The 20,228-nt window shown below is 43.0% G+C and overlaps 2 protein-coding genes across 4 annotated transcripts in view; both read right to left on the reverse strand.

Annotated features, from left to right (window-relative positions):
* Positions 1-43: 43 nt before the first annotated feature.
* On the reverse strand, positions 44-12,665 carry ncoa6 (nuclear receptor coactivator 6). 3 transcript variants are annotated; one of them, XM_029436644.1, is made up of 17 exons: positions 12,516-12,664; positions 11,325-11,662; positions 10,651-10,806; positions 10,411-10,533; positions 10,060-10,182; positions 9,137-9,952; positions 8,891-9,022; positions 6,561-7,917; positions 6,330-6,448; positions 5,669-6,177; positions 5,331-5,570; positions 2,198-5,204; positions 1,589-1,645; positions 1,417-1,447; positions 902-943; positions 533-666; positions 44-425 (listed from the first exon to the last, which is right to left on the reverse strand). In XM_029436644.1, the coding sequence occupies exons 2-17, from the start codon at positions 11,620-11,622 to the stop codon at positions 379-381; spliced, it is 7,191 nt and encodes a 2,396-aa protein (XP_029292504.1). In that variant the 5' UTR covers positions 11,623-11,662; positions 12,516-12,664; the 3' UTR covers positions 44-378. The 3 variants fall into 3 exon arrangements, with proteins under 3 accessions (XP_029292504.1, XP_029292503.1, XP_029292505.1); XM_029436643.1 differs by having other exon boundaries at positions 10,054-10,182; XM_029436645.1 differs by lacking the exon at positions 902-943 and having other exon boundaries at positions 10,054-10,182; positions 12,516-12,665.
* Positions 12,666-13,203: 538 nt separating this feature from the next.
* The window catches only part of ggt7 (gamma-glutamyltransferase 7), a 13,156-nt gene continuing 6,131 nt past the window's right edge, over positions 13,204-20,228 (reverse strand). The window contains 11 exon segments of the mRNA XM_029436348.1: positions 13,204-14,984; positions 15,717-15,816; positions 15,928-16,065; positions 16,180-16,294; positions 16,421-16,573; positions 16,668-16,756; positions 16,849-16,976; positions 18,368-18,455; positions 19,661-19,827; positions 19,830-19,853; positions 20,046-20,119. Coding sequence (XP_029292208.1) covers positions 14,812-14,984; positions 15,717-15,816; positions 15,928-16,065; positions 16,180-16,294; positions 16,421-16,573; positions 16,668-16,756; positions 16,849-16,976; positions 18,368-18,455; positions 19,661-19,827; positions 19,830-19,853; positions 20,046-20,119 — 1,249 coding nt within the window. The 3' untranslated portion in view covers positions 13,204-14,811.

The raw sequence follows: 20,228 nt of genomic DNA on the forward strand, positions 1-20,228 counted from the left end.
ATGATCAGCAACCTTAGGACAATACATGAATCATTTTACACCGTTTCACAGAACAAAAAAGCAGTAGAAAATTTAATTCAGTTTTACAACATAATTATACAATCATGACAAGCTCCATCATCAGTCTTCACATGATTAATCCAGCATTTAATATAAAAAGCACATTCACACAAACACATACTGTATTGCACACATTCTAACTACAATCTCACATAATAGCATGGACAAAACAATAGCATAATTATTTTTAAAACAATCTGTACATAGTTTCTTCCTCCATTCATAATTTAGGACAAAGAAACCGGTATCAACTGATTCACAGCGGAAAACAAAAACATTTACAGTACAATTCACAGGTTTCCACAACTGTTGTTGTGCCTATTTAGACTTCCTTCGTTTGGCCTGGGTGGGGCTTGCTCCAGTTTCTGTGAACAAAAAAAAAAAAAAAAAAAAGAGTATACAAGTATATTAGGAAAAAATTGTAATGCCACGTGTATAGTTTAGACTTAGAGAAAGATATTCTGTAAATTACCTTTTACAGCAGCACTGGTTCCAGGCCTGGCTGATCTCTTCCTAATGCCGCTGTCTGCTACTGGCTCCTCCTCCACCTCCTTCTCTGCCCGGGAGCTGCGTCTGCTCGGTCCCTTGGGTTTCTCCAAAGCAGCTCTGAGAGGACCAGATAGAAGAACGACAAAGAAGGAAGGACAACACAAGGAGGTGTTACTAAAGATGCATGGGTGTGCGTTAACTCTGCTCTACTAGGATAAGATTTAATACCACTCAGGACTCTGCTGTTTTTCCTCGTCTACCACAGATACTGTCCGTCTTCATCCCGACAGAATCCACTACGTCGACATGATCACTGCTTGTCTTTGCAGCGCAAACATGTTAAAATACATACCTTGGGACTAAGTTGATGGGCGTCTTTCTTTTCTTTGCCCATCTGTGATAGAAGTGGAAAAACAGCGGTAAACTATAAACTGTGCTGAACAAACATGGGTTCACTCCCCCACCATATTATGACAAACCCCAGGAAAAGAGATGTGCCTATAAAAAGGTCAGTGGAGTGGTGCAATTTGCTTTGTGATAGGCTGTTTGCTGTTTTTTGTTTAAACTTCTGACATGCATCATAATATTTTTATATTGTTGCATGCCAATCATACATACCAAGTGCTGAGGCCACGTGGCTCATTGTTTTCACCATGTACCTCCTTGGCCAACCAAATGAGCTCCCTGAGTTTCAGTAGAGTTAGAAATGTCTAAACATTTCTCCTTCAAGAACACAGGTCTTAAGACTAGGCCAACTTTTCAGAGATCAATAGTAAGGGACACCGTAATAGACCCCAGCACACAAAGCATTACATAGCTAATCTACAATAGCAGTTAAAATAATTAAAATATTATGAGGAGTCTTACCCCTGCTCGGAACTTGTCGAGACCTCTTCACCTTAACAGAAGAAAAAACAAGAGTTAATTCTATACCACGTAGTCCCAAGAGGCTAATATGAGATAATATTGTTCTTTTTTTATTTAAAATGCAAGCATTTATTTTTTAACAACTTCTTAAAACAAAGATCACCACACTTACCCGTCTTCTCACTGGCAACAGCTTCCTGGGACTGTGGGACTTCTTGTTGAATAGTTGCTGGGAAAAGATTAAATAGTTTAACAGACATTTGAATATGTACAACAAATTATTAGTTAAGAATAGGCATCACTGATTTCTCAACTAAAACCACATATAGAGTGGCTATGTAAATGTAATGTTTATTTGTAAAGAGACAGGTATGTACTGTAGCATAAACCAAAGGCTACACAACACAGCATTTATAATTTAATTTAATTAAATTTGCGATGCCCATCCCGAGATGAGCCTTTAAAATACATAAAAAACTCAACGACAAATACACAAGACACAAACTCAACAATATGTACGTATATTAATACACACAACTCAGAACTCAACAAGAAAATACAGATAAAACCATACAAGACACAAACTAAATGTTTTGCACAAAGCAACCATTTTCCTTTTTGTACAAGAAATGTTTTTTTTAGTAAGACCAAATATTCTTTGTAAATGTACATACTAAGGAAAGCTTAATACTTAAGGTTGCATAACACTTGCTTAACCTGATCAAGGGTCATGGCCTGAATATGGTCTTTATCCTGTTTACTTTACGAGTTGTGCATTTACCTGGGGTGGTCTGAGTGGTTTCAACAGACGTAGCAGCTGGCGGCATGGGGGGCTCCATAGCTTGTGCGACAGGCTGGGCTGGTGGAACTCCGCTGGGGTTAGCAACTGGAGAAGATGTGGTGGGGGCAACGTCCAGAGCAGGTCCAGAGCCAGCAACAATTGGAACAATGGACGGTACAGGACTTTGTACGGGAGCAACCGTAGAGAGCAAGGTAGCAGAAGAGACACCTGTGGTAGCACCAACTACAGTGACAATAGGAGTTTGAGACGTTACAGCCTGGGCCTGACTTGAGACTGAGGCTGTTGCAGGCACTGGAGCCTGGGTAACAATCTGAGTAGGAACAGCCACTTGACCATGAACTGGTAGTGGAGAGGAGACAACAGGCAGAGTAATGTTGTTAGGAGCAGCAACAGTAGTATGCGGAGCTAGTGCTTCAATCTGAATGGCAGGACTGACAGGAGGATGAAAGACCTGTGGTGGCACAGCCCCGATGGGCCCCTGCGCAGGCCTTTCTATAGGACTCAACTGGGAGTCAGCTGTACCAGAAACAGCTGCAGCAGCCTGTGCAGGTTTACTTTTCACCTGGGCAGTGGGAGATGGAGACAAGGGGCTCTTTCGAATGGTGATAGCAGCCCCAGGACTAGAGCAGAGAGAAGGAGAAGCCAGGGGTGTCTGAAAGGGAGATGATGCTGAAGGGCTTGGATGTGGAGATGGCTGCCGTACTGGGGGACTAGGTTTCTGATCAGAGCCTGCCTCACCTAGATTGTCTGTTTTGGGAGCTCCTGGGTTAATTTGCTGAGAAGCTGGAGGAGTACCGACTGGGACTGGTGAGGACACACTAGTGGCAACCTGGACTTGTCCTACAATACTTCTGGTAGGCTGAGTACTGGCCACGTTAGCCGCTGAGGACTGGTTGGAGCTTGGAGAAGGAGAAAGTTGGATGTTTGTAGTGGACACTTGTATAGGCCTCACCATAGTGACTGACTGTGATACCATTGTGGTATTTGGAGCCACAGATGCACCTGGGACCTGGAAAATTGGATTGATAAATACAGGAGTGGTGGTGATGAACTGAGGAGGTCGGGGGACAGGGGCCTGCTGCCGGATGTCCTGAGGTCTAATGTTCTTGTTAGGGAAAGCCACCATGGTGGATACCATAGATGTGGGTGCCTGGGGAGTGGGGGCAGAGGTCATGGGGTTAGAGGTGACAAACACAGTGATCTGGTTGGGGGACATTGTGCTAGAAGAGGCAGGGATCTGTATGACTGAGTGAACACTTGTCACAGGTTTAGGACTTGGGCTTGGTTTTAGAGCTGAACTGGAGTTAGAACTGGTACTAACTGTCGAGGCAGGACTGCTCTGACCGGAAGTGACTGTGTTGGGGCTGAAACTCGTGGTGGCATTAGTGTTAGTACTGAGGGCGGGGCAGAAGGTAGATGTTGGGTTTACATTCGGACTAGGATTGACACCAAGAATGGAGATGGGGTTTTGGCTAAGGTTGGGTGTAGTATTAGAGGTCACGTTAGTGCTAGGGTGCGAGCTGGAAATGGAAGCAGGCTGCAAATTAGGATTGCTGGTAGGGATTGGGACAGCAGGTTTGGGTTTAGCTTCCGATTCATTTATAGTGGCAGTAGTAGCAACAGCAGCGGACATATCTGTACTCTGAGAATTACTTTGGAGTGATCTCCCTGGATCCAAAGCAGACTTGGGGCTAACAGTATTATTCTGTATGGGCCGAAGAGGCATGTTTGGGATACCCGAGTTATCCAGTAACTGGTTGAGGGAGGTTGGAGCTGCCCTGAGAGTAGGTAAGACCTCAGAGTCCTGAATATTAGGTGTTGTGTGTGCTGGGTGCCTATCAACTGTGCCAGCCTGCAGTTCCAAGTCAGGTTTAGGCTGCTGAGGCACGGGGAAACGAGGACTTGCCATTCTGGGAGCTGATAACTCCCTCAAAGGCTGTGGCTGGGGGTGAGGCTGAGACACCTGTCGCTGCTCTGCAGTCATCATTCCCTGACTTTCCCTGACTCCCTCAGCAGGGTTACCTTGCATCCCGTGATAAGGACTCTGGGTCTGCTGTGCCTCCATGGCCCCACCCACTTGTGAAGGCATAGATATTGGACTTGGGGGTACTGAGGTAGGGCTTAGCATCATGGTCTGCCCTTGAGGGTTGACCAACTGCTGCTGTGGGGGAGGGCAGGTGATGGCCATCTTTGTCCCCTTTTGTCTCCCTGGACTTGGGGTGGCTGATTTACGACTAGAAGCTGGACTTGACCTCCGACTATTGCTAGGACTTGCCCTCTTACCCTGCCCTCCAGCCTGCTTGTCCTGTTTAGCGCCTACACCGCCTACTCCAGTGCCAGTAGAGAAAGGCTGCTGACTGTTAGTGTTATTTCCACCCACACTGCCATTGTTGCCTGGTAAAGTTAAGCCAGGAGGGGCCTGCCCAATGGCTTTCAGAGTTGTTGGGTTAAGACCTTGCTGATCAAATCCCCTGTTTAGGTTAGGCTGTCTGGGAGGCAGAGGAATGTTGATTTTGGGAGGAAACAGCCCTGCAATAGAGGCATTTAGCCTTTCAGGTGAAAGGTTGATTTCGGAGGGTTCAGTACTGGGTGGACGATTAGTTGGGGTGAGAGGGTGGTGGTACGGCCTGGGGCTGGCTCTGTTGGGGGTTTTGGGCCTGGAGCTCTGAGAAGTTGTGGGGACATTGGGGAAATGAAGGCCAGGCATGGGGCCTCCTTGCTGAGGCTGACTAGGTAACTGTTGCTGGGGACTGGCTCCAGTGTGCTGGGGCATTGGTGATGGACCAGGGCCTTGCTTCATCATGTGAGTGTTGGAGCCCTGATTGGCCATCATCTGTTGTGTTCCATTTCCAGGCTGCACCCCAATTTCTGGGCCACCAGGCCTGTCCTGCTTTGGGTGGGCCCCTGCAATGGCTTCTTCAGATCCAGTGCCTTGAGGACCCTGCACCGCATCGGGATGTGACATTCTTCGTGCAGCGCCTGCAAGCTAGAAAGGAGAACAGACACAAACGATGTACAGCTTACTCCCAAGAAAATAAAGAAACAGTTCACTCATGAGTTAAATTCAAATCATGAGATGTAATTGTAAATATCTTGTTTACATGGCCCTCACCTGTGGGTTCACCATCAGGGGCATCCCTCTGGCTTTGTCAGGTGACGGCGGTACCCCTCCATGTCCTTGAAGGCTGATCATTACAGGCATGTTGCCTTGCTGTGAGACAGGAAGCCTCTGCACTTCAGGTGGATTGCCCATGCCCCTAGGAGGGAGCTGCCCTCCTGGAGGGATGGACATGCGATTCTTTGCCTGCTCCTGCTGAATCTTCAGCAGCATCATCATTTGCTGTTGTTGTTGCTAAAATACAAGATCACCATTAAGTATGACTAGATAAACAGTTAGCCATTGTGTAGATACAAAACACTGTCATTTGGCATATGCTATTAAAAAAGTACCTGCTGTTGCAGGTGTGGCTGTTGAGTTTGCTGTTGCAGGTGTGGCTGTTGAGTTTGCTGCTGCTGCTGCTGCTGCTGTTGCTGCTGCTGCTGTTGCTGCTGCTGTTGCTGCTGCTGTTGCTGCTGCTGCTGTTGCTGCAGCTGCAGCTGATGAGGGTGCATCTGGGGCTGGCTTTGACCCGGAGTCTGTGGCCCTGTCATCCCCTGCTGCCCTTGAGCATTCTGGAGACCCTGCATCTGCATCTGTTGCTGCATCTGCTGTTGTTGTTGTTGTTGTTGTTGTAATTGTTGCTGCTGTTGCTGTATTTGCTGCTGTTGTATTTGTTGTTGTATTTGTTGCTGCTGCTGCATTTGTTGTTGTTGTTGTTGTTGTTGTATCTGCTGCTGTTGCATGTGCTGCATTTGTTGTTGTTGTTGTTGCTGTTGCTGCTGTTGTTGTTGTTGTTGTTGCATAAACTGCATGGGTACCTGCTGCAATACTCTCTGGTCTCCAGGTTGGCCAGGAAAGCCTAGGTAAAAGTGTAGAGGCATACATATACAAATCAGACACAAGTACACATTTTGAAAAGTAAAGCATACTGTACATTTTCAGACTACAGAATCAGCAACTGAATGCAGATACAAAATAATTACCAAAATTGATTTATTATATTTAATTTACCGGCAGGCCTGTTGGCAAAATCAGGGAGTTTCTGGCCAGTGTTGTCTAAACCCAAACTCTGTTCACCACCAAGATTTGGCAGTTCGGAATCCTCCATGCCAGCAGCCACATCAAGACCACTAAGAAAATAAATACATAATGTTAAATCAATGAATTCACGTTACATGGAAACTACTTACTTTGACTGTCCACTATGGCAAATATAAACCTGTAAGAAATACAAATTATTACCTAAGTCCCTCTACTTGCTGTTGTCCTTCTCCATCTTTGGGCTTCTTCTTTCGTGCCGGTTTCTTCTTTTTGGGTTTGGCCTGATTGCCACCCCCTGCTCCCTGTTTTCCTCCTGGCCCAAACTGGCTGGCTGAGATATCACTCTGCAGTAGGTTGACCAGTAGTGGGCTAGTCAGTGTTACGTCCTTGCTGACGGGAAAGCCTCCTTGCTGTACACAGGGTCCCCCCATTGGCATCTGACCTGGGAACTGCGAGTTAAAGTTCATGCCATGACCTGCAAAGTGGCCATTTCCCATCTGCATGTGCTGAGGGCCCCCCATCATGCCTTGCTGCTGCTGTGCCTGCATATCAGGGACCATCTGTTGGACCCCCGGGTCCCCTGTGCCACCATTAGGATCTCCCAAAGGATGTGGGTGTTGTTGAGCTGCCTGCTGTTGTTGCTGTTGCAACATGGCCTGTTGCTGTTGTTTCTGCTGCTGCTGTAACTGCTGCTGTTGCAACTGTTGTTGGATAAGAGGATGGCCAGCAGGGAGCCTCATCTGTTGCCCATGCATGCCCATAGCTTGATTAGGATTGCCAGCTATAGGAACCTGCTGGGGCTGTTGCTGGTTCATCTGCTGGTGTTGTTGTTGCTGCTGCTGCTGTTGCTGCTGCTGTTGCTGCTGCTGCTGCTGTAGCTGTTGCAACTGATGCTGCTGTTGCTGCTGTAGCTGCTGCTGTTGGAGTTGAGCCATTTGCTGCTGCTGTTGTGGAGTCATCTGCTGTGGGGCAACTTGGCCCTGGAATTGAGCCATGTTACCTGGAACGTTTGGAGCAGGGCCGCGCATCATCTGGCTGGGCATTACCCCAGCTGGAATCTTGCCTCCAAATGCCTGCTTGTTGCCTTGCATCTGGTTGGCAACCATTTGTTCCATCATGGAGTTTTGTTGCTGTTGTTGTTGTTGCTGTTGTTGCTGCTGTTGCTGCTGCTGCTGCTGTTGTTGTATGAGCATGGCCTGATGCCCTTGGCCTCCAACCATCTGACCCTGCCCATGCATCACCCCCTGGCCTTGCTGAGGCATCATTTGCTTGGGTGGGGTCATCCCTCCTCTCTGCCCTTGACTGAGGGGCCTTGAGAGGACAGTCTGACCTCCACCCTGGCCTTGAACCTTCTGGCTGGGGGAGGAAGACACGGGCTGGGCCTGATGCTGGAGGCCCATCATCTGGGTCTGGAGGCCAGGCTGTTGTTGGCCCATACTAGGCCCAGCAGTTGTACCAGGAGGCAGACCTGCCATGCTACTTTGTACACCCATAACATTGGGCTGGGCATGGGGTGGACCCTGCATTGAGTTTTGTGTGGAGGCTGACGGCGGAGCTCCTGATGTAAACGGAGAGGAAAGAAAAGTCACTTAAATGGTTTCACAACAGGTAACAAGCTATTAGCTTCTTCTAACTGAATGTTAAACCATGGCGTGTCAAACGAGGCTGTTGACGCACCAAAGCAGTCAGCAAACAGCATCAAGTCTAAATGTGAACAACAAACAGACTGCATAGCTGGAACTTGAAGAGTTGATTATCAAAACAATATTATATATAGTTTTAAAAGTGATAAAAACACTTGGTGGCCAATGATGCAGTGCAATATTTTCTTAAGATTTCACCAACACAGCAACAAAATGCACCATTAGCACCAATTATTTTCTTCTATTTGTTTGTTATGAAATGTTCCTGTGACAGTATACAGTATCAACCTGAAGCATTACCACCACAAAAAACAACATTGGTTACTCAACAGCACGAGTAATATTTAAAAAATATTATAGCGAAACTCTAAATTACGACGCAATCTCAGCAAGTCTATGGTGAACTGAAAGCATTATTAATCTTAAAGATACTAGAAATACTAGGTTCCTGATGTTGGTAGTTTATGTGGCCGGTAAACAGACATCCATTATTTTTAATGAGGTAGTACACTAGCTGCAGCATCAACAATCTTCATTGCTGTTGATAACAATTATTATTTGCTGATCTCAAACTTAAAGTCTACAACTACTAATTTTGCCTTTACTATATCATAATTAACGCATATATTAATTTTAAGCATGTTTCTAAATGTTTCTTGTCTGTGGGAAAAACCTAAATATTTAATATATTTAACTAGTTTTGTAGTACTAACTTCATATATGAAATGTATATTATTCAGTAGTCATGACGTTTTTGTTTTTCCAGCATTTGTATTAATCAGTCAAAGAGCATATCATAAAATATATATAAATATTGAAATGTAAAATATCTTGCCTTAGAACATGTAATTGTCACATGTAAAATTGCGTAAACAGCAAATCTTTTACCTGTGTGAGTCATCGCTTGACTGCTCTGTATCTGCTGACCGGCTCCTCCACCAGGGGTTCCTGGAGTGCTGGCACTCACCTGACCTTGGACAAAGTTCGGGTTTGGAAAGCCCATGGGACGCTTTGCCATGCCTGTAATCAGTATTCGTTGATTTTGTTATTGTAGAGTACTTTAACATAACATACCAACATGTTTTTTTATATGCATTTCAGTCTACAAAGAAATGGTTACAAACGGTAACCCACCTGGGTGAACTTGAGCCCCAGGCTGTCCATGCTGGGGCATTCCCATGAATCCTTGTTGCATGTTACCCTGTTGACTGAGGGGTGCTCTTCCTGGCGATCCAACGCCCTGGGGAAAACCCTGTGGAGTTGTAGGTCTCTGAGCCATCATAGGAGGAGTACCTGGTGAGCCCTGCTGAAAAGGAGACGAGGAGGAACCAGGAGACTTGGCAGTGAGGTTGCCCTGAGGCCCAGTTGTTGATGGAAGGGGTGGAGGGGGTCTGGGCGGTCCTGCGACACCACCAGGGCCAGCCTGTGGGCCTTTAGGCTGGGGGGCGGCAAACTGACCCACTCCTGTCTGCTGTTGTTGCTGTAATTGTCCCTGTCCCATGGCATTGAATACCTGCCCAGCCTGCTGGCTGCCAAATGGATAAGGGGGCGGAGGGTGGCTGGGAGTCTGAACTGTAGCAAGGGAGGGTGGACGTTGAACCATTTGGGCTTGCGGCGGGGGCTTTCTCCAGGCAGGGCCTCCTTGGGCGGCCGTTGGCTGGAGGACCCCAGAGGGCATCTGGTTCCAGCCAGGAGGCACAGCCATCTGGCCCGATGGGTTGAATGGAGGCCTAGGTCCAAGCTGGGCGAGCTGAGCTTGCTGCTGAGCCTGTTGGTGATGTTGTAGCTGCTGCAGTGCAGCAGGGTTAAGTGGTCTCCCACCTTGCAGAGCCTGCATGTGATGGGCAGCCTGAGGAGGCATTGGGCCTGAGACATGGGGACCAGCCTGTTGGTGCTGAAGTTGCTGTTGCTGCTGAACTGCCATACCTGGTATCATTGGATCCATAACATCTGTAGGAGAGGAGGATAAAGTTCTTCCATTATTGTATTGTCCGAGCTGTAAGATATTAAAAATGACAACATGCATCATTTGACGTACAAGAAATAAAGACCTGAACCTGTCTGTGAAGATGGTCTTGGAACACGAGGATGCATTTGTCCACTGCTGCCTGGTACCATAGCCTGACCTGCCATGCCAGGCCCAGGGGGAACCATCACCGGATTAGCCATCCGGACCCCTCCTTATGGAAATATGTGCATATTAAATCATTTTGTAGAAATAGGCAAATAACTTATTCATCAAGTGAGTAAAGACAGAATAAGAAAAAAACATTAATAATCACTAACTAATGAATGGCTATGAAGCACTAAGGAAAACTAAACTAAATAATTACTGTCTAAAATGCAAGCACAATTTCAGTCTAGTTAGTATAAAGACACCATGTTACATCAATTCAGTAAACTAATACCTGGACCAGGCTGACCTGGAAAACCAACATCCATTCTCATCTGGCCAGGTGCTCCAATTGGTCCATTCACTCTGACTTCTTGTCCTCTATTTGGTCCCACAGCCACATTGATGGCCCCTTCCCCTGAAAAACAATAGGATTGTTGAAAAAACATTTACTAGGATCTTAGTTTGTATGCTTTATTCTTAAGTGCCACAGACGGGAAATAAACATTGAAGCATTTGAAGGCTGTGTTGTTACCTTCTATCTGCACAGAGAGAATCCCCAGGTCTCTGAGCTGCTGCTGGTTGTTCTGGGCCAACAGTCTGAGTCGTTCAGCAGCATCCCGAGGAATGTTGAAGGTGACTCGCACACTGTTCCACGGCTCCACATGCTGTGGCTGTAGCCTATCAGAGCCTAAAAGAGGGACAATGGATACAAGTTGCAATTACAGTGTATACAAGATGGAAACAAATCTAGAGACTATTGGTTAGAGAAGGATAAGTAAAAGGATTGACAAACAAAACTCTTGCTGGAATATAGAATAGCACAGAGAAATCAGGTCATGTTTCAAAAGTACAAAAATGAACCTCATTATCTATGGACATGCTCACACATTCCCACTTCAACATTTAAGTGTAATCTTTCATTGATCAGTGTCAAAACACCCTAATTACGTCCAAGAATATAAATGTTTTTTAAACACTATATTCAACTGAGCAGAGAGGACTGAAGTCTTTTAACATATTCCCAGATAAACAATCCCAGCTGTACAGTAGCCATCCGTAGACACCTTAAATGGGCAGCTCCTCTATAAAGTAGACTCTGAGAGGTGCGCACAATATTTCCATTGTACCTGTACGCACTATCCTGTACCTGTGCAAATGGCCGCCTGTACTGTTTTCCCCAACATAAATAAGAGTTAAACAACTAACCCATATGAAGCATGTTTGGTATCCCACTGAGGATAGTGTCAAGTTTTCGAGTGAAGTCCTCATCCTCCATATTCCCTTGAAAGGCAACAAAAACTGTAAAGTCTTGTCCTTCCTGGCCGTTTTCTTCCGACCCATCTTGCTTCTTGACTTTCTCCTCTTCTATTAATGTGCCTCCATGGCAACTGTCAGCATCCTCCCCTGCATCCTCTCCAACGCCAGAGTCCCTGTCGGAATCATTATCAGGTTCCAGGTACTCTGTCCTCTGGGACAGCGGAGGTGGGGTACGTCGATGCGCCATCCTCCCTTCTTACTAGGAGTGGCGTTTGAACCGTTTTATGCTGAAATTGCACATGAAAGCGACACAGATCACTGTCCATCCCATAACTCAGTACTTTCACAGCCAAGAAACGACAGACATAAAGTAAAGTTTATACAATCAGTATTGAAGCAGTGGAAACTGCCTTATACAGTAGATCAGATGCTGGATAAATAGTAAGTACGTTTGCAGGTATACGTTGAACAATACACGCTTCAAGAAAAAAAACGTCAAATACAAATGTTTCTTTTTCTAAATCTACGTCAAGTAAACAGATGACGTTATTGCAGTAACAACACACCTCTACGTTAGTGACATCACTGCGACCGATGCTAAACTTGCTAAACAGCAAACATTTCAAAATATTACAAACAGGACTGCAGGTGGTTGAGACATCTAAACTGCTTAGTGATTTGAATTAGTGTCAAATAACGTTGTATAAATCCATTGACCATTACCGGTGGGCAGCTTGTTTCACATTATCGGCCCAGCAGTAGCACGGGCCTTGACGCAAACGTAAACTAACGTAACAAAATCTAAATCGGCAGTGAGAACACAACTATCCCATATCCCCTCAAATGATCCCATGCCATTTTGCATTTGCATGCCGATATGAACATCACTTACAATTCAAATTAACATGTTTCTCGCAGTCACTGCATTATGAAAGAGGATACAAATGAATGCCAAGGCGGTTCCTGCTGGCTTCTCCGAAAGCTCCAGTTAGCAAACGTTAGCTAAATTAGCCTGGTAGCATTGCACTTAATTCATCATGAATGCATGGAAACACAACTTATTAGCTTCCCGATTCCAAAGCTTTAACTTACTACATATCATTAGCAGTACATTCCGCACGAGAAAAACAAAAGCCTTACCACATATATTCATCTGACAATAAATTCGACCAGTCGACATCTGCTAGCCAGATTAGCTAACAAAACATGAACCACAAGCAAGAAACGATGTCAAGCTAGCGGGAGGGAAAATACTGTTTCCGGTATTGCTTGCCAAAATAAAAACCCAATTGAGGAAGAAGCAACGTCCCTTTGAGAAAAACAAGTAAATAAGTAAAAGTCAAGAATGAATATAAAATTGTAAAACAATCAAGTCGCATTTCCTCCATGCGTAGCCTTTTAAAAATCAATGCATTTTATATAGATTAAAAATAGTTGGCTCCAAGTATTTGCTTAAGCATAAGACCAAAAGACTTGTTTTCTGAAATTATTAAAAGTTTACAAATGTTTCTGGTATGGAGCCATTGATCCTACTATACACTAGTACACACTTAAGTTTAATTGTTGCAATGCCTCTATATAAATGTATGCAGCAGAATCTTGATTGGTGTACAAATGACAAAAATACAAAAGACACTGGTCTTTATTAATAACAGGTAATAAATAGGCTATGTGAAATTTGTAAAATACATCAGCTCAATTTAAAAAATCCAACCATCCAAAAAGAAATTCAGCCAAGTATCTTCAAAACGCAAGCTCACTTAAGTACTGTACAGTAAGTCAGATGCACCAAATGACCATGTATGAAGAAAGAAAAGGGCAAACATTCTTCAACATTAAGATGTGCAAACGTTTTATTTCTTGGGATTGGACAGTGCTGATTTTGATTAAAATCAGATAAAATGCGGATGGAATCAAATATCAGATGTTGTGCAAATGTGTGCCTTAAGGCAGGGTACTCTAAAGTACAGGGGAAAAGCATTAACAGTCATATTGCACTAGTGCCAAACAACAGAGACAATAAGGTTATGGGCTCATTTGATCAGTATGAGACATCCTGGAATTAAATTGAACCACCTTTAGAATATATTGCTTTACAAAAGCTGTTGGTTCTTACATTAAATATTCTACAAAAAATAATTAACATAACATTTCTAAAATAAGCTGAATGAATGCATTGTGTTACAACAGTAGAAATAATGTAAACAGACCAACAAATGTTCATATAAAAATAGACACTTTACATTCAATCCATCTGTAAAGAATCTGATTATTCCCATTCTAAAAACAAGTATCCCTGCTCAAACAACAAAAAATGTCAACAATATCATGCTACAGCTAAAATTTCTTAAATAATATATTTAAATACACTTGTACACTATCATTAGTAATATTTAACACCTGTGAAACTGAAGCAAATCCTGTTTAAGAAAATTAATGGATAGTTCTGAATGCAATATTTTGTGTTAATAATATGTTAGTTTGAACAGGGTCCCAAGGTGCCATTGATTGTTTGCAACAGTTAAAACTCCAGAAGCTGTACCAAACAACATCTAAATCACAGTTACACACCATATAAAGAGCAGGATAGTGAATGGTTTAGACTCCGTGTTCAGTTTAGGATAGTCTAGTTCAGGTGCAATAATGCAAGCCATAAATCAGTGGTGTAAATATTATTACCTTCACCATTCCTTGTGATCTATGTGTTATTTCAAATTATGGTGGAATGCAGTGGAAGAATCGCAAAGCAGAGAGGTGGAGGACCATGCACATAATGTAAATGGTAGCTTAATTGTGTGGAATCATTACTTTTCTCATGTCCGCCCATTCTTGCAAAGAATCAATTTGTTCATCATCACTCAGTACCTCACAGGCTAAAAACTAACTGCCACTTAACATTGTTTAAATAGCATTAAAGACTTTTCTATTTTCTTTTTCTCATGCCCACTAAGTAAATTCATTTGAAACCTCTTGAGTGTATTGCTTTCATTAAGTGGACCTGGAGTGCCTCAGATCTGAATGTATGAACACGCCCTGCTCTGTGCAATATAGGCTGCAGACTTTGACTGATGCCATGAAGTGATGTCGTACATACATTTTGAACACCATCTACACTGCAACTGTACGTTACTCGACGCTGTGAGAGAGTGCATACAAACATCGCTATGTGAGATGGCGATCCTTTGTAGTTTTCTGTGTGAACTAATAAAAAAATCTATCGGAGGATCCATACCAGATTTCTACCATGTCATCTCAGACAAAGCTGCATGTCTTTCTGTTGACTGTTTTATTTCCCTCAAACAACCGTACTTGGCCAATAAATTATGTTTAGTGTATTAGATGACGAGCAGCCTCTTTACTCTTGTACTAACCATCAATCATACAGTGTTACTCTACCCGTTTTTAATTATGCGTGAGTATCGGGCAAGGGGGTGAACTACGGTGGATTGGACATAGTGAGGGCGGAGGCATCAGCACTACGGGGGTCTTTCACCCCTATGATGAGGTCATTGGTTCTCCGGGTGCCCTCCACCAATGAGAGCACATCTCTCCTCTCCACCTTGTGACCTTTGGCCTGCAGCAGCTCCACGTCTTCATCTAGAAACTCAGCTGTAGGAGACAAAGGAGGAGGAGGATGATCTAAAGTTAGCCAGAAGAATGGACAATGAAACATAAATGTCAAAACTGAACAAGGTCGCATTTACACATGGTACTCAAATGTTTATGTGGTAAAAAGGAAAATAACACTCGGATTGAGTTCACACAGCTCATGTAGCAATCACAGTGGATTTGGATTGTATGGCGATGAGGATTTCAGTCATGCAGTTATGTAGGTCATAGTATGTCATGTTTATAACCAAGCACACAGTAGCCTTTGACCAAGTACCAGATTATATTTAGATCTCAGCCAAAACAACATTATCTGTACTATGGACTTGGAGCCAGCAAGAAATGTGATGTTTGCAATATGGGGTTCACAGCATTTATAAACATATCATTTCTTTCCACAGCACAGGGAGTCAAGAAGGCATTTCACTGTGCCATGGAAACCCTACACCTGCCACCTTTGTTTTTGATGACAATAAAAAAGGTACTAGTACTCATCTTCTTTGCATAGTATACACATAAATGTAAATACTGGTACAAGAGCACTATTGGGTTGTTCTTCATCTGGTTGGCACACACTGTTGCATGTTCCATTTTAAAAAGCAGGAAATGACTGTAACTGGAAATCAAGTTAAAAGGCTAATCTACCCGAAACACTGCAATCGTAGATGTTGAAGGGACTCAGTTATATTCAGACCAAACTACACAATATATGGATCAGTTGGAAAAACTCACAGTCCACCAGGAGGGTGTTGGGCTGCAGATGTGGGTGGAGTCTTCCGTATGCTAAACTGTCACTCATATTTTTACGTGAAGACAGAACATTCATCAGCACCTGTGGAGGATCAGTAAACAGAATAAGATATACAAAATAATATACATAGAAAGATATATTACCACAGACACAAATCTAACAATCAATCATGAATTTAATTCATTAAATAACCTGTGTGATGCCACTGAGAGCTTTCTCTCCATTGGAAGATCCAACGGCTACATATGTGCCACATAATCCCACGGCAGGCCTCACTGCTGTGGGCATCAGGAAAGACATGGGCCTTTTCCCAGGCTGGAGACTGTTATGCTGCAGCAAAAGGAAACAAAAACATGAGGGACGAATGCAACTACAAGAAATCTTTCAATAAGAAAATAAATGAATACTGCAATCAATTAAACAAAAGAAAGACTGCACAATTACTGGGTTGAGTGATGATCCCTGTGTTTTATTTGGCCAAGAGAAGTCCAGTATCTGGCTGTTCAAGAGGATTCCTGAAGGAGTCACTATCCCGCTGCCAAATGGTTTGTTTAGAGAGCTAAAAAAAGCCAAGAAAAAACAACTGGTCTTAGTTTGTTTTCCAGTGAACTCAATCCACTCATAACGGTCAATGGAATTTACTTTAAACAATGTGCAATAGCGGTTCAATTAAAACATGACGTACCTCATGACTGACACTATGTGGTCATCTGGGCCCATGACCATGACTTGGGCAGCTGCTGCACCCTTCTCTAAGGTAAATGATGGAGTGTAATGGCCGACAGGGAAGGCCTGAGAGTCGTTGATCATCTGGCGGAGTATGGAAGCCTGTGATTTACTTGGAGACGGGAACAACAAATGTCAGGGTTCAATGAAAATGCCTGATTGAATTGTATACATTATATGTTTTAAGATTATATGGGGATATCTACCTCAGCATCTTGGAGACAATCTCTGAGACAGTAGTGTCATACATGGGGTCTCCCAGTCCACTAGCGAGGGCAAGAGCTATCTTTACAGCCTGGGAGAGTAATGCAATATTAACACTCAAAGACTTACTGTACTTTGCTCATCTTTTTATGCTGTATAGTGGCGAAGCAGTTAGTATAATACCTCTGCAATCCGGTGGTAGGTGCTGCCCCTGGGCACCTGGCTGGTAATGTTGTAGCCTTCCAGGATGTTGAGGGCAGTGATCAAGGCAACACCTGCATGTGGGGCCGGGGCTGCCATCACATGGTGTCCTTCAGAAAAACCAACAAAGCATAAGATTTAAAAAAGAAAATCATTAAGAATAATACTGACAGTATATCCAATATATGCAAAATATAACAGAGAGGACAAACGGAACAATGTGAGGAATAATGACATTTAAATATATGGCATATATAGGATGGGTGTCATATCCGTTATATTTGCATTCCTGGGTCAACAGTAGCCCATGCTTGTGTAAAACAAGTACTCAGATGTTAAGGCGTACACTGAAGGTTTCCACATCGTACGTTATCAAAGTGGATTTGTGTTTGATCATTATGAAGTACATACTTTAAGGACACTACAAGAAACTAGAGGATTGATCATCGCTGAAGAGCTGACGTTAACCCGTGTTGATTAATGAACAGCTGGGAGGTAAACTGCATTGCTGGCTTAACTTTGTATGGTGCAGCTGAATGAATGAATAGCACAAAGGGGGAAATGGGGGCAACATTTAGTGTAAGCAATGAAAGGTGTTGAAGTGAGTTATAGTGTAAGGGCTTGAATGAGCTTTAGTGTACCGAGAAGAAGCTGATGTCCAACCCAATATTAGCACTGCTGTGTTGAGTTGTTTATGTGTGTGCGTGTGCGTGTGCTTCGACACACATGTATGCTTGTCAAGATAGAGTGTCTTCACCCAGACTGAATGAGGACACAACACATTAAGGCAGTTGTCCCTAAACATTATAATATGTAGGTGAATTCCTAAAATTATTTAATGACAAATTAAATGTCAATCTTGTGGTTAGTAAACAGTAAAAAGCTACCGAGTGACGTCATTTAATACAGATGGAAAAAATATGCTTTTGTGGTGTCAACAATGCGGGAAATAGAGAATCAGAAATCCTTTATTAGTCCCACAACAGGGAAATGTACCTTGTTACAGCTAAAGAACATATGAAGTAAAGTGGCGAGTACACAGTAGTTAAACTATTTTTTTTTTTTTTAGAGTTAGAAAAGTATTTTTTTCTGCATACCTCCTTAAAATTCTGGTCTCAGTTAACATGTCAATGAGGCAGTGGATGGTACTCCTGTCACTTACACAGACTCATAGTGCAAAATGTGTAAGTCTATCTACTTAGTTACATTTAAGGTCGAGGACAATTTTTTCTACATTTTGCTGAAAAAAAAGAGTGAAAACAATATTGTGGGAGTAAGAAGACGTTTTTTTTTTTTAAAGAAGAGTTTAACAGCTCAGCCCCACTCTGCAGGTGATTTCTCCCACTCTAACTCTGATTCAGTCCATTAATTTGAATGGGGGTAAAAAGTTCCTAAAACAGCCATAAATATCTTTTTATCACTGCTTCAGGAAGTCAAATTTTGCAGATTAATGGATTTCCCCTCAAACAGCTCTGATGTAAATAGTACAACAAATATTTACCTTGATAGATGATCTCGGCTGGCTGCTGTAAGACTGTGCTGTAGTTTCCAAAGTCATCCTCTGTGAGCACTCCGCCTCTTGCTTGCACCTATTAAAAATGCATAGTTGGTGAGTCATTCTTGTCGTTAATAAATGTTATTGTCAAAAACATTTCAGTCATCTGACTTTATCTACCTACCTCACAAATGTATTCATAGTCAAATAATACCCAGTAAAACTTAATGAGAATTTCAGTTTGTTTAAGTTTTGGTGCTTGTAGTTGGATACGGATTTAGTTGTGTTCAATTCCCCCTGATTTCCCCCGGCTCCACATGGTCAAATGTTGGCGTTACTCTATTCTCAAATTAAAGACAAACATAAGAGACTGGAAATTACAAAGTGTCTTAGAATATTAATTCACAATGCATTTCAGAATATTAAGAGTGTAAATGTCACAGCCTGGTCTAACATAGATTTTTTTTTTATTATATTTTTGGGCTTTTCATGCCTTTATGATAGTGAAGTGCAGATTGTGAAAGGGGGAGAGAGAGAAGGGGAACGACATACAGCAAATGGCCACAGGTCGGACTTGAACCAGTGGCCGCTGTGGCAAGGACTCAGCCTTTGTATATGTGACGCCTGTGCTACTCACTGCTAAAACATAGCATTCAAACAACACCTCTATGACAGTGTAAACAAATGAACATTATAGGCCTCATAAAAGTTTGACTTTATGGCAGAACAGTTGCGTCAGATTGCATTAGATTGTGCAGGTGTACCCAATAAAGTGGCCACTGTGTTTCTAATTTATGATATAGTAACATATGGTCATTTCATACAGAATAAAGACTAAATTATGTACCAATACACGTATACATTTTGGAACACAAACTGACACAAAGACAATCCAGCCATAACATCTGAAATTATTTTTCAAATCAGATAAGAGAATATCTGCTAAGCACAATGCAAAAAACTAATGATTAAATAAACTGATGTTTGTGTTCAACTGCTAGTTAACACTCATTTTCAAATAATACTCCAAATCTGGCTTGGTTTTGTGAGATTATTGGGTTTAACTAATAAATACCATCCACAGACTTGAGTCAGATCTAGCTAACGTCATTATTTTTGTCATATTACGACAGCACTGAATTATTACCTCACCCAAGCCAAAACATAAAAAGCCGAGATGAAAGTACAACAGGGACTAAAGGTAAAACTCCACGGATCCATGCAGAATTCATGACCACTTATATAATCATAGTTGAAGACGGGGGGTGGAGGGGTGAGGGACACGACATTCTTCCTTACTGCTGCTGCCATTTCCTGCGTCAGGTTTCCACTGTAGAACTCTGACATCCCCTTAGCTGCAACAGCATCCAAGATAGCCGCTAAATCAAGACGTCTGGTGAACAGCCCGGAGAGGGGAGCCTGGCCGTTGGGAAGGAACAAATCACGAAATGCGTCCGACATGTTTGGTCCTTAACTTTAGCCAGAGCTTCAGCTAGGGAGAGGGAGAGGGAGAGGGAGAGGGAGAGGGAGAGGGAGAGGGAAAAGAAGATGAGATCACACCAAATGTTTTTATGATCAGCACCGAGGGCCGCGCAATAATGTGGGTGTCTTTTAATTGCATTGCAATTGTCATTAGTGAAAGTGACTTCACCCTGTAATTTGGTCAACATTACACTATACCTACCTAGGTCGTGTGTAACATTAAATCCATTTTTGGCCACTTCTGCTGCTATGGTAACCACATCTTTCCAAGGCATTCTGGGGATTACAAAGGTCATGAAAGATTGGCTTATTTTTTAAATGTTTAAAACTTATATATATACTAAAATCTATATACATATATATATACATATACATATACATATAC

This window comes from Cottoperca gobio, chromosome 7 (genome assembly GCF_900634415.1).
Source record: "Cottoperca gobio chromosome 7, fCotGob3.1, whole genome shotgun sequence".
Lineage (NCBI taxonomy): Eukaryota > Metazoa > Chordata > Actinopteri > Perciformes > Bovichtidae > Cottoperca > Cottoperca gobio.

Bases quoted from the DNA above. Each gene is read 5' to 3' on its own strand.
- ncoa6 (XM_029436643.1), bottom strand. From the start codon at position 11,622: ATGGCGCATCGACGTACCCCACCTCCGCTGTCCCAGAGGACAGAGTAC. The intron at 6,449-6,560 runs GTAATAATTTGT...TTATTTTCTTAG, and splicing joins CAGCAAGTAGAGGGACTTAG to TGGTCTTGATGTGGCTGCTG. The intron at 5,571-5,668 runs GTACTTTTTTAA...CTTGTATTTTAG, and splicing joins AGCCACACCTGCAACAGCAG to CAACAACAACAGCAAATGAT.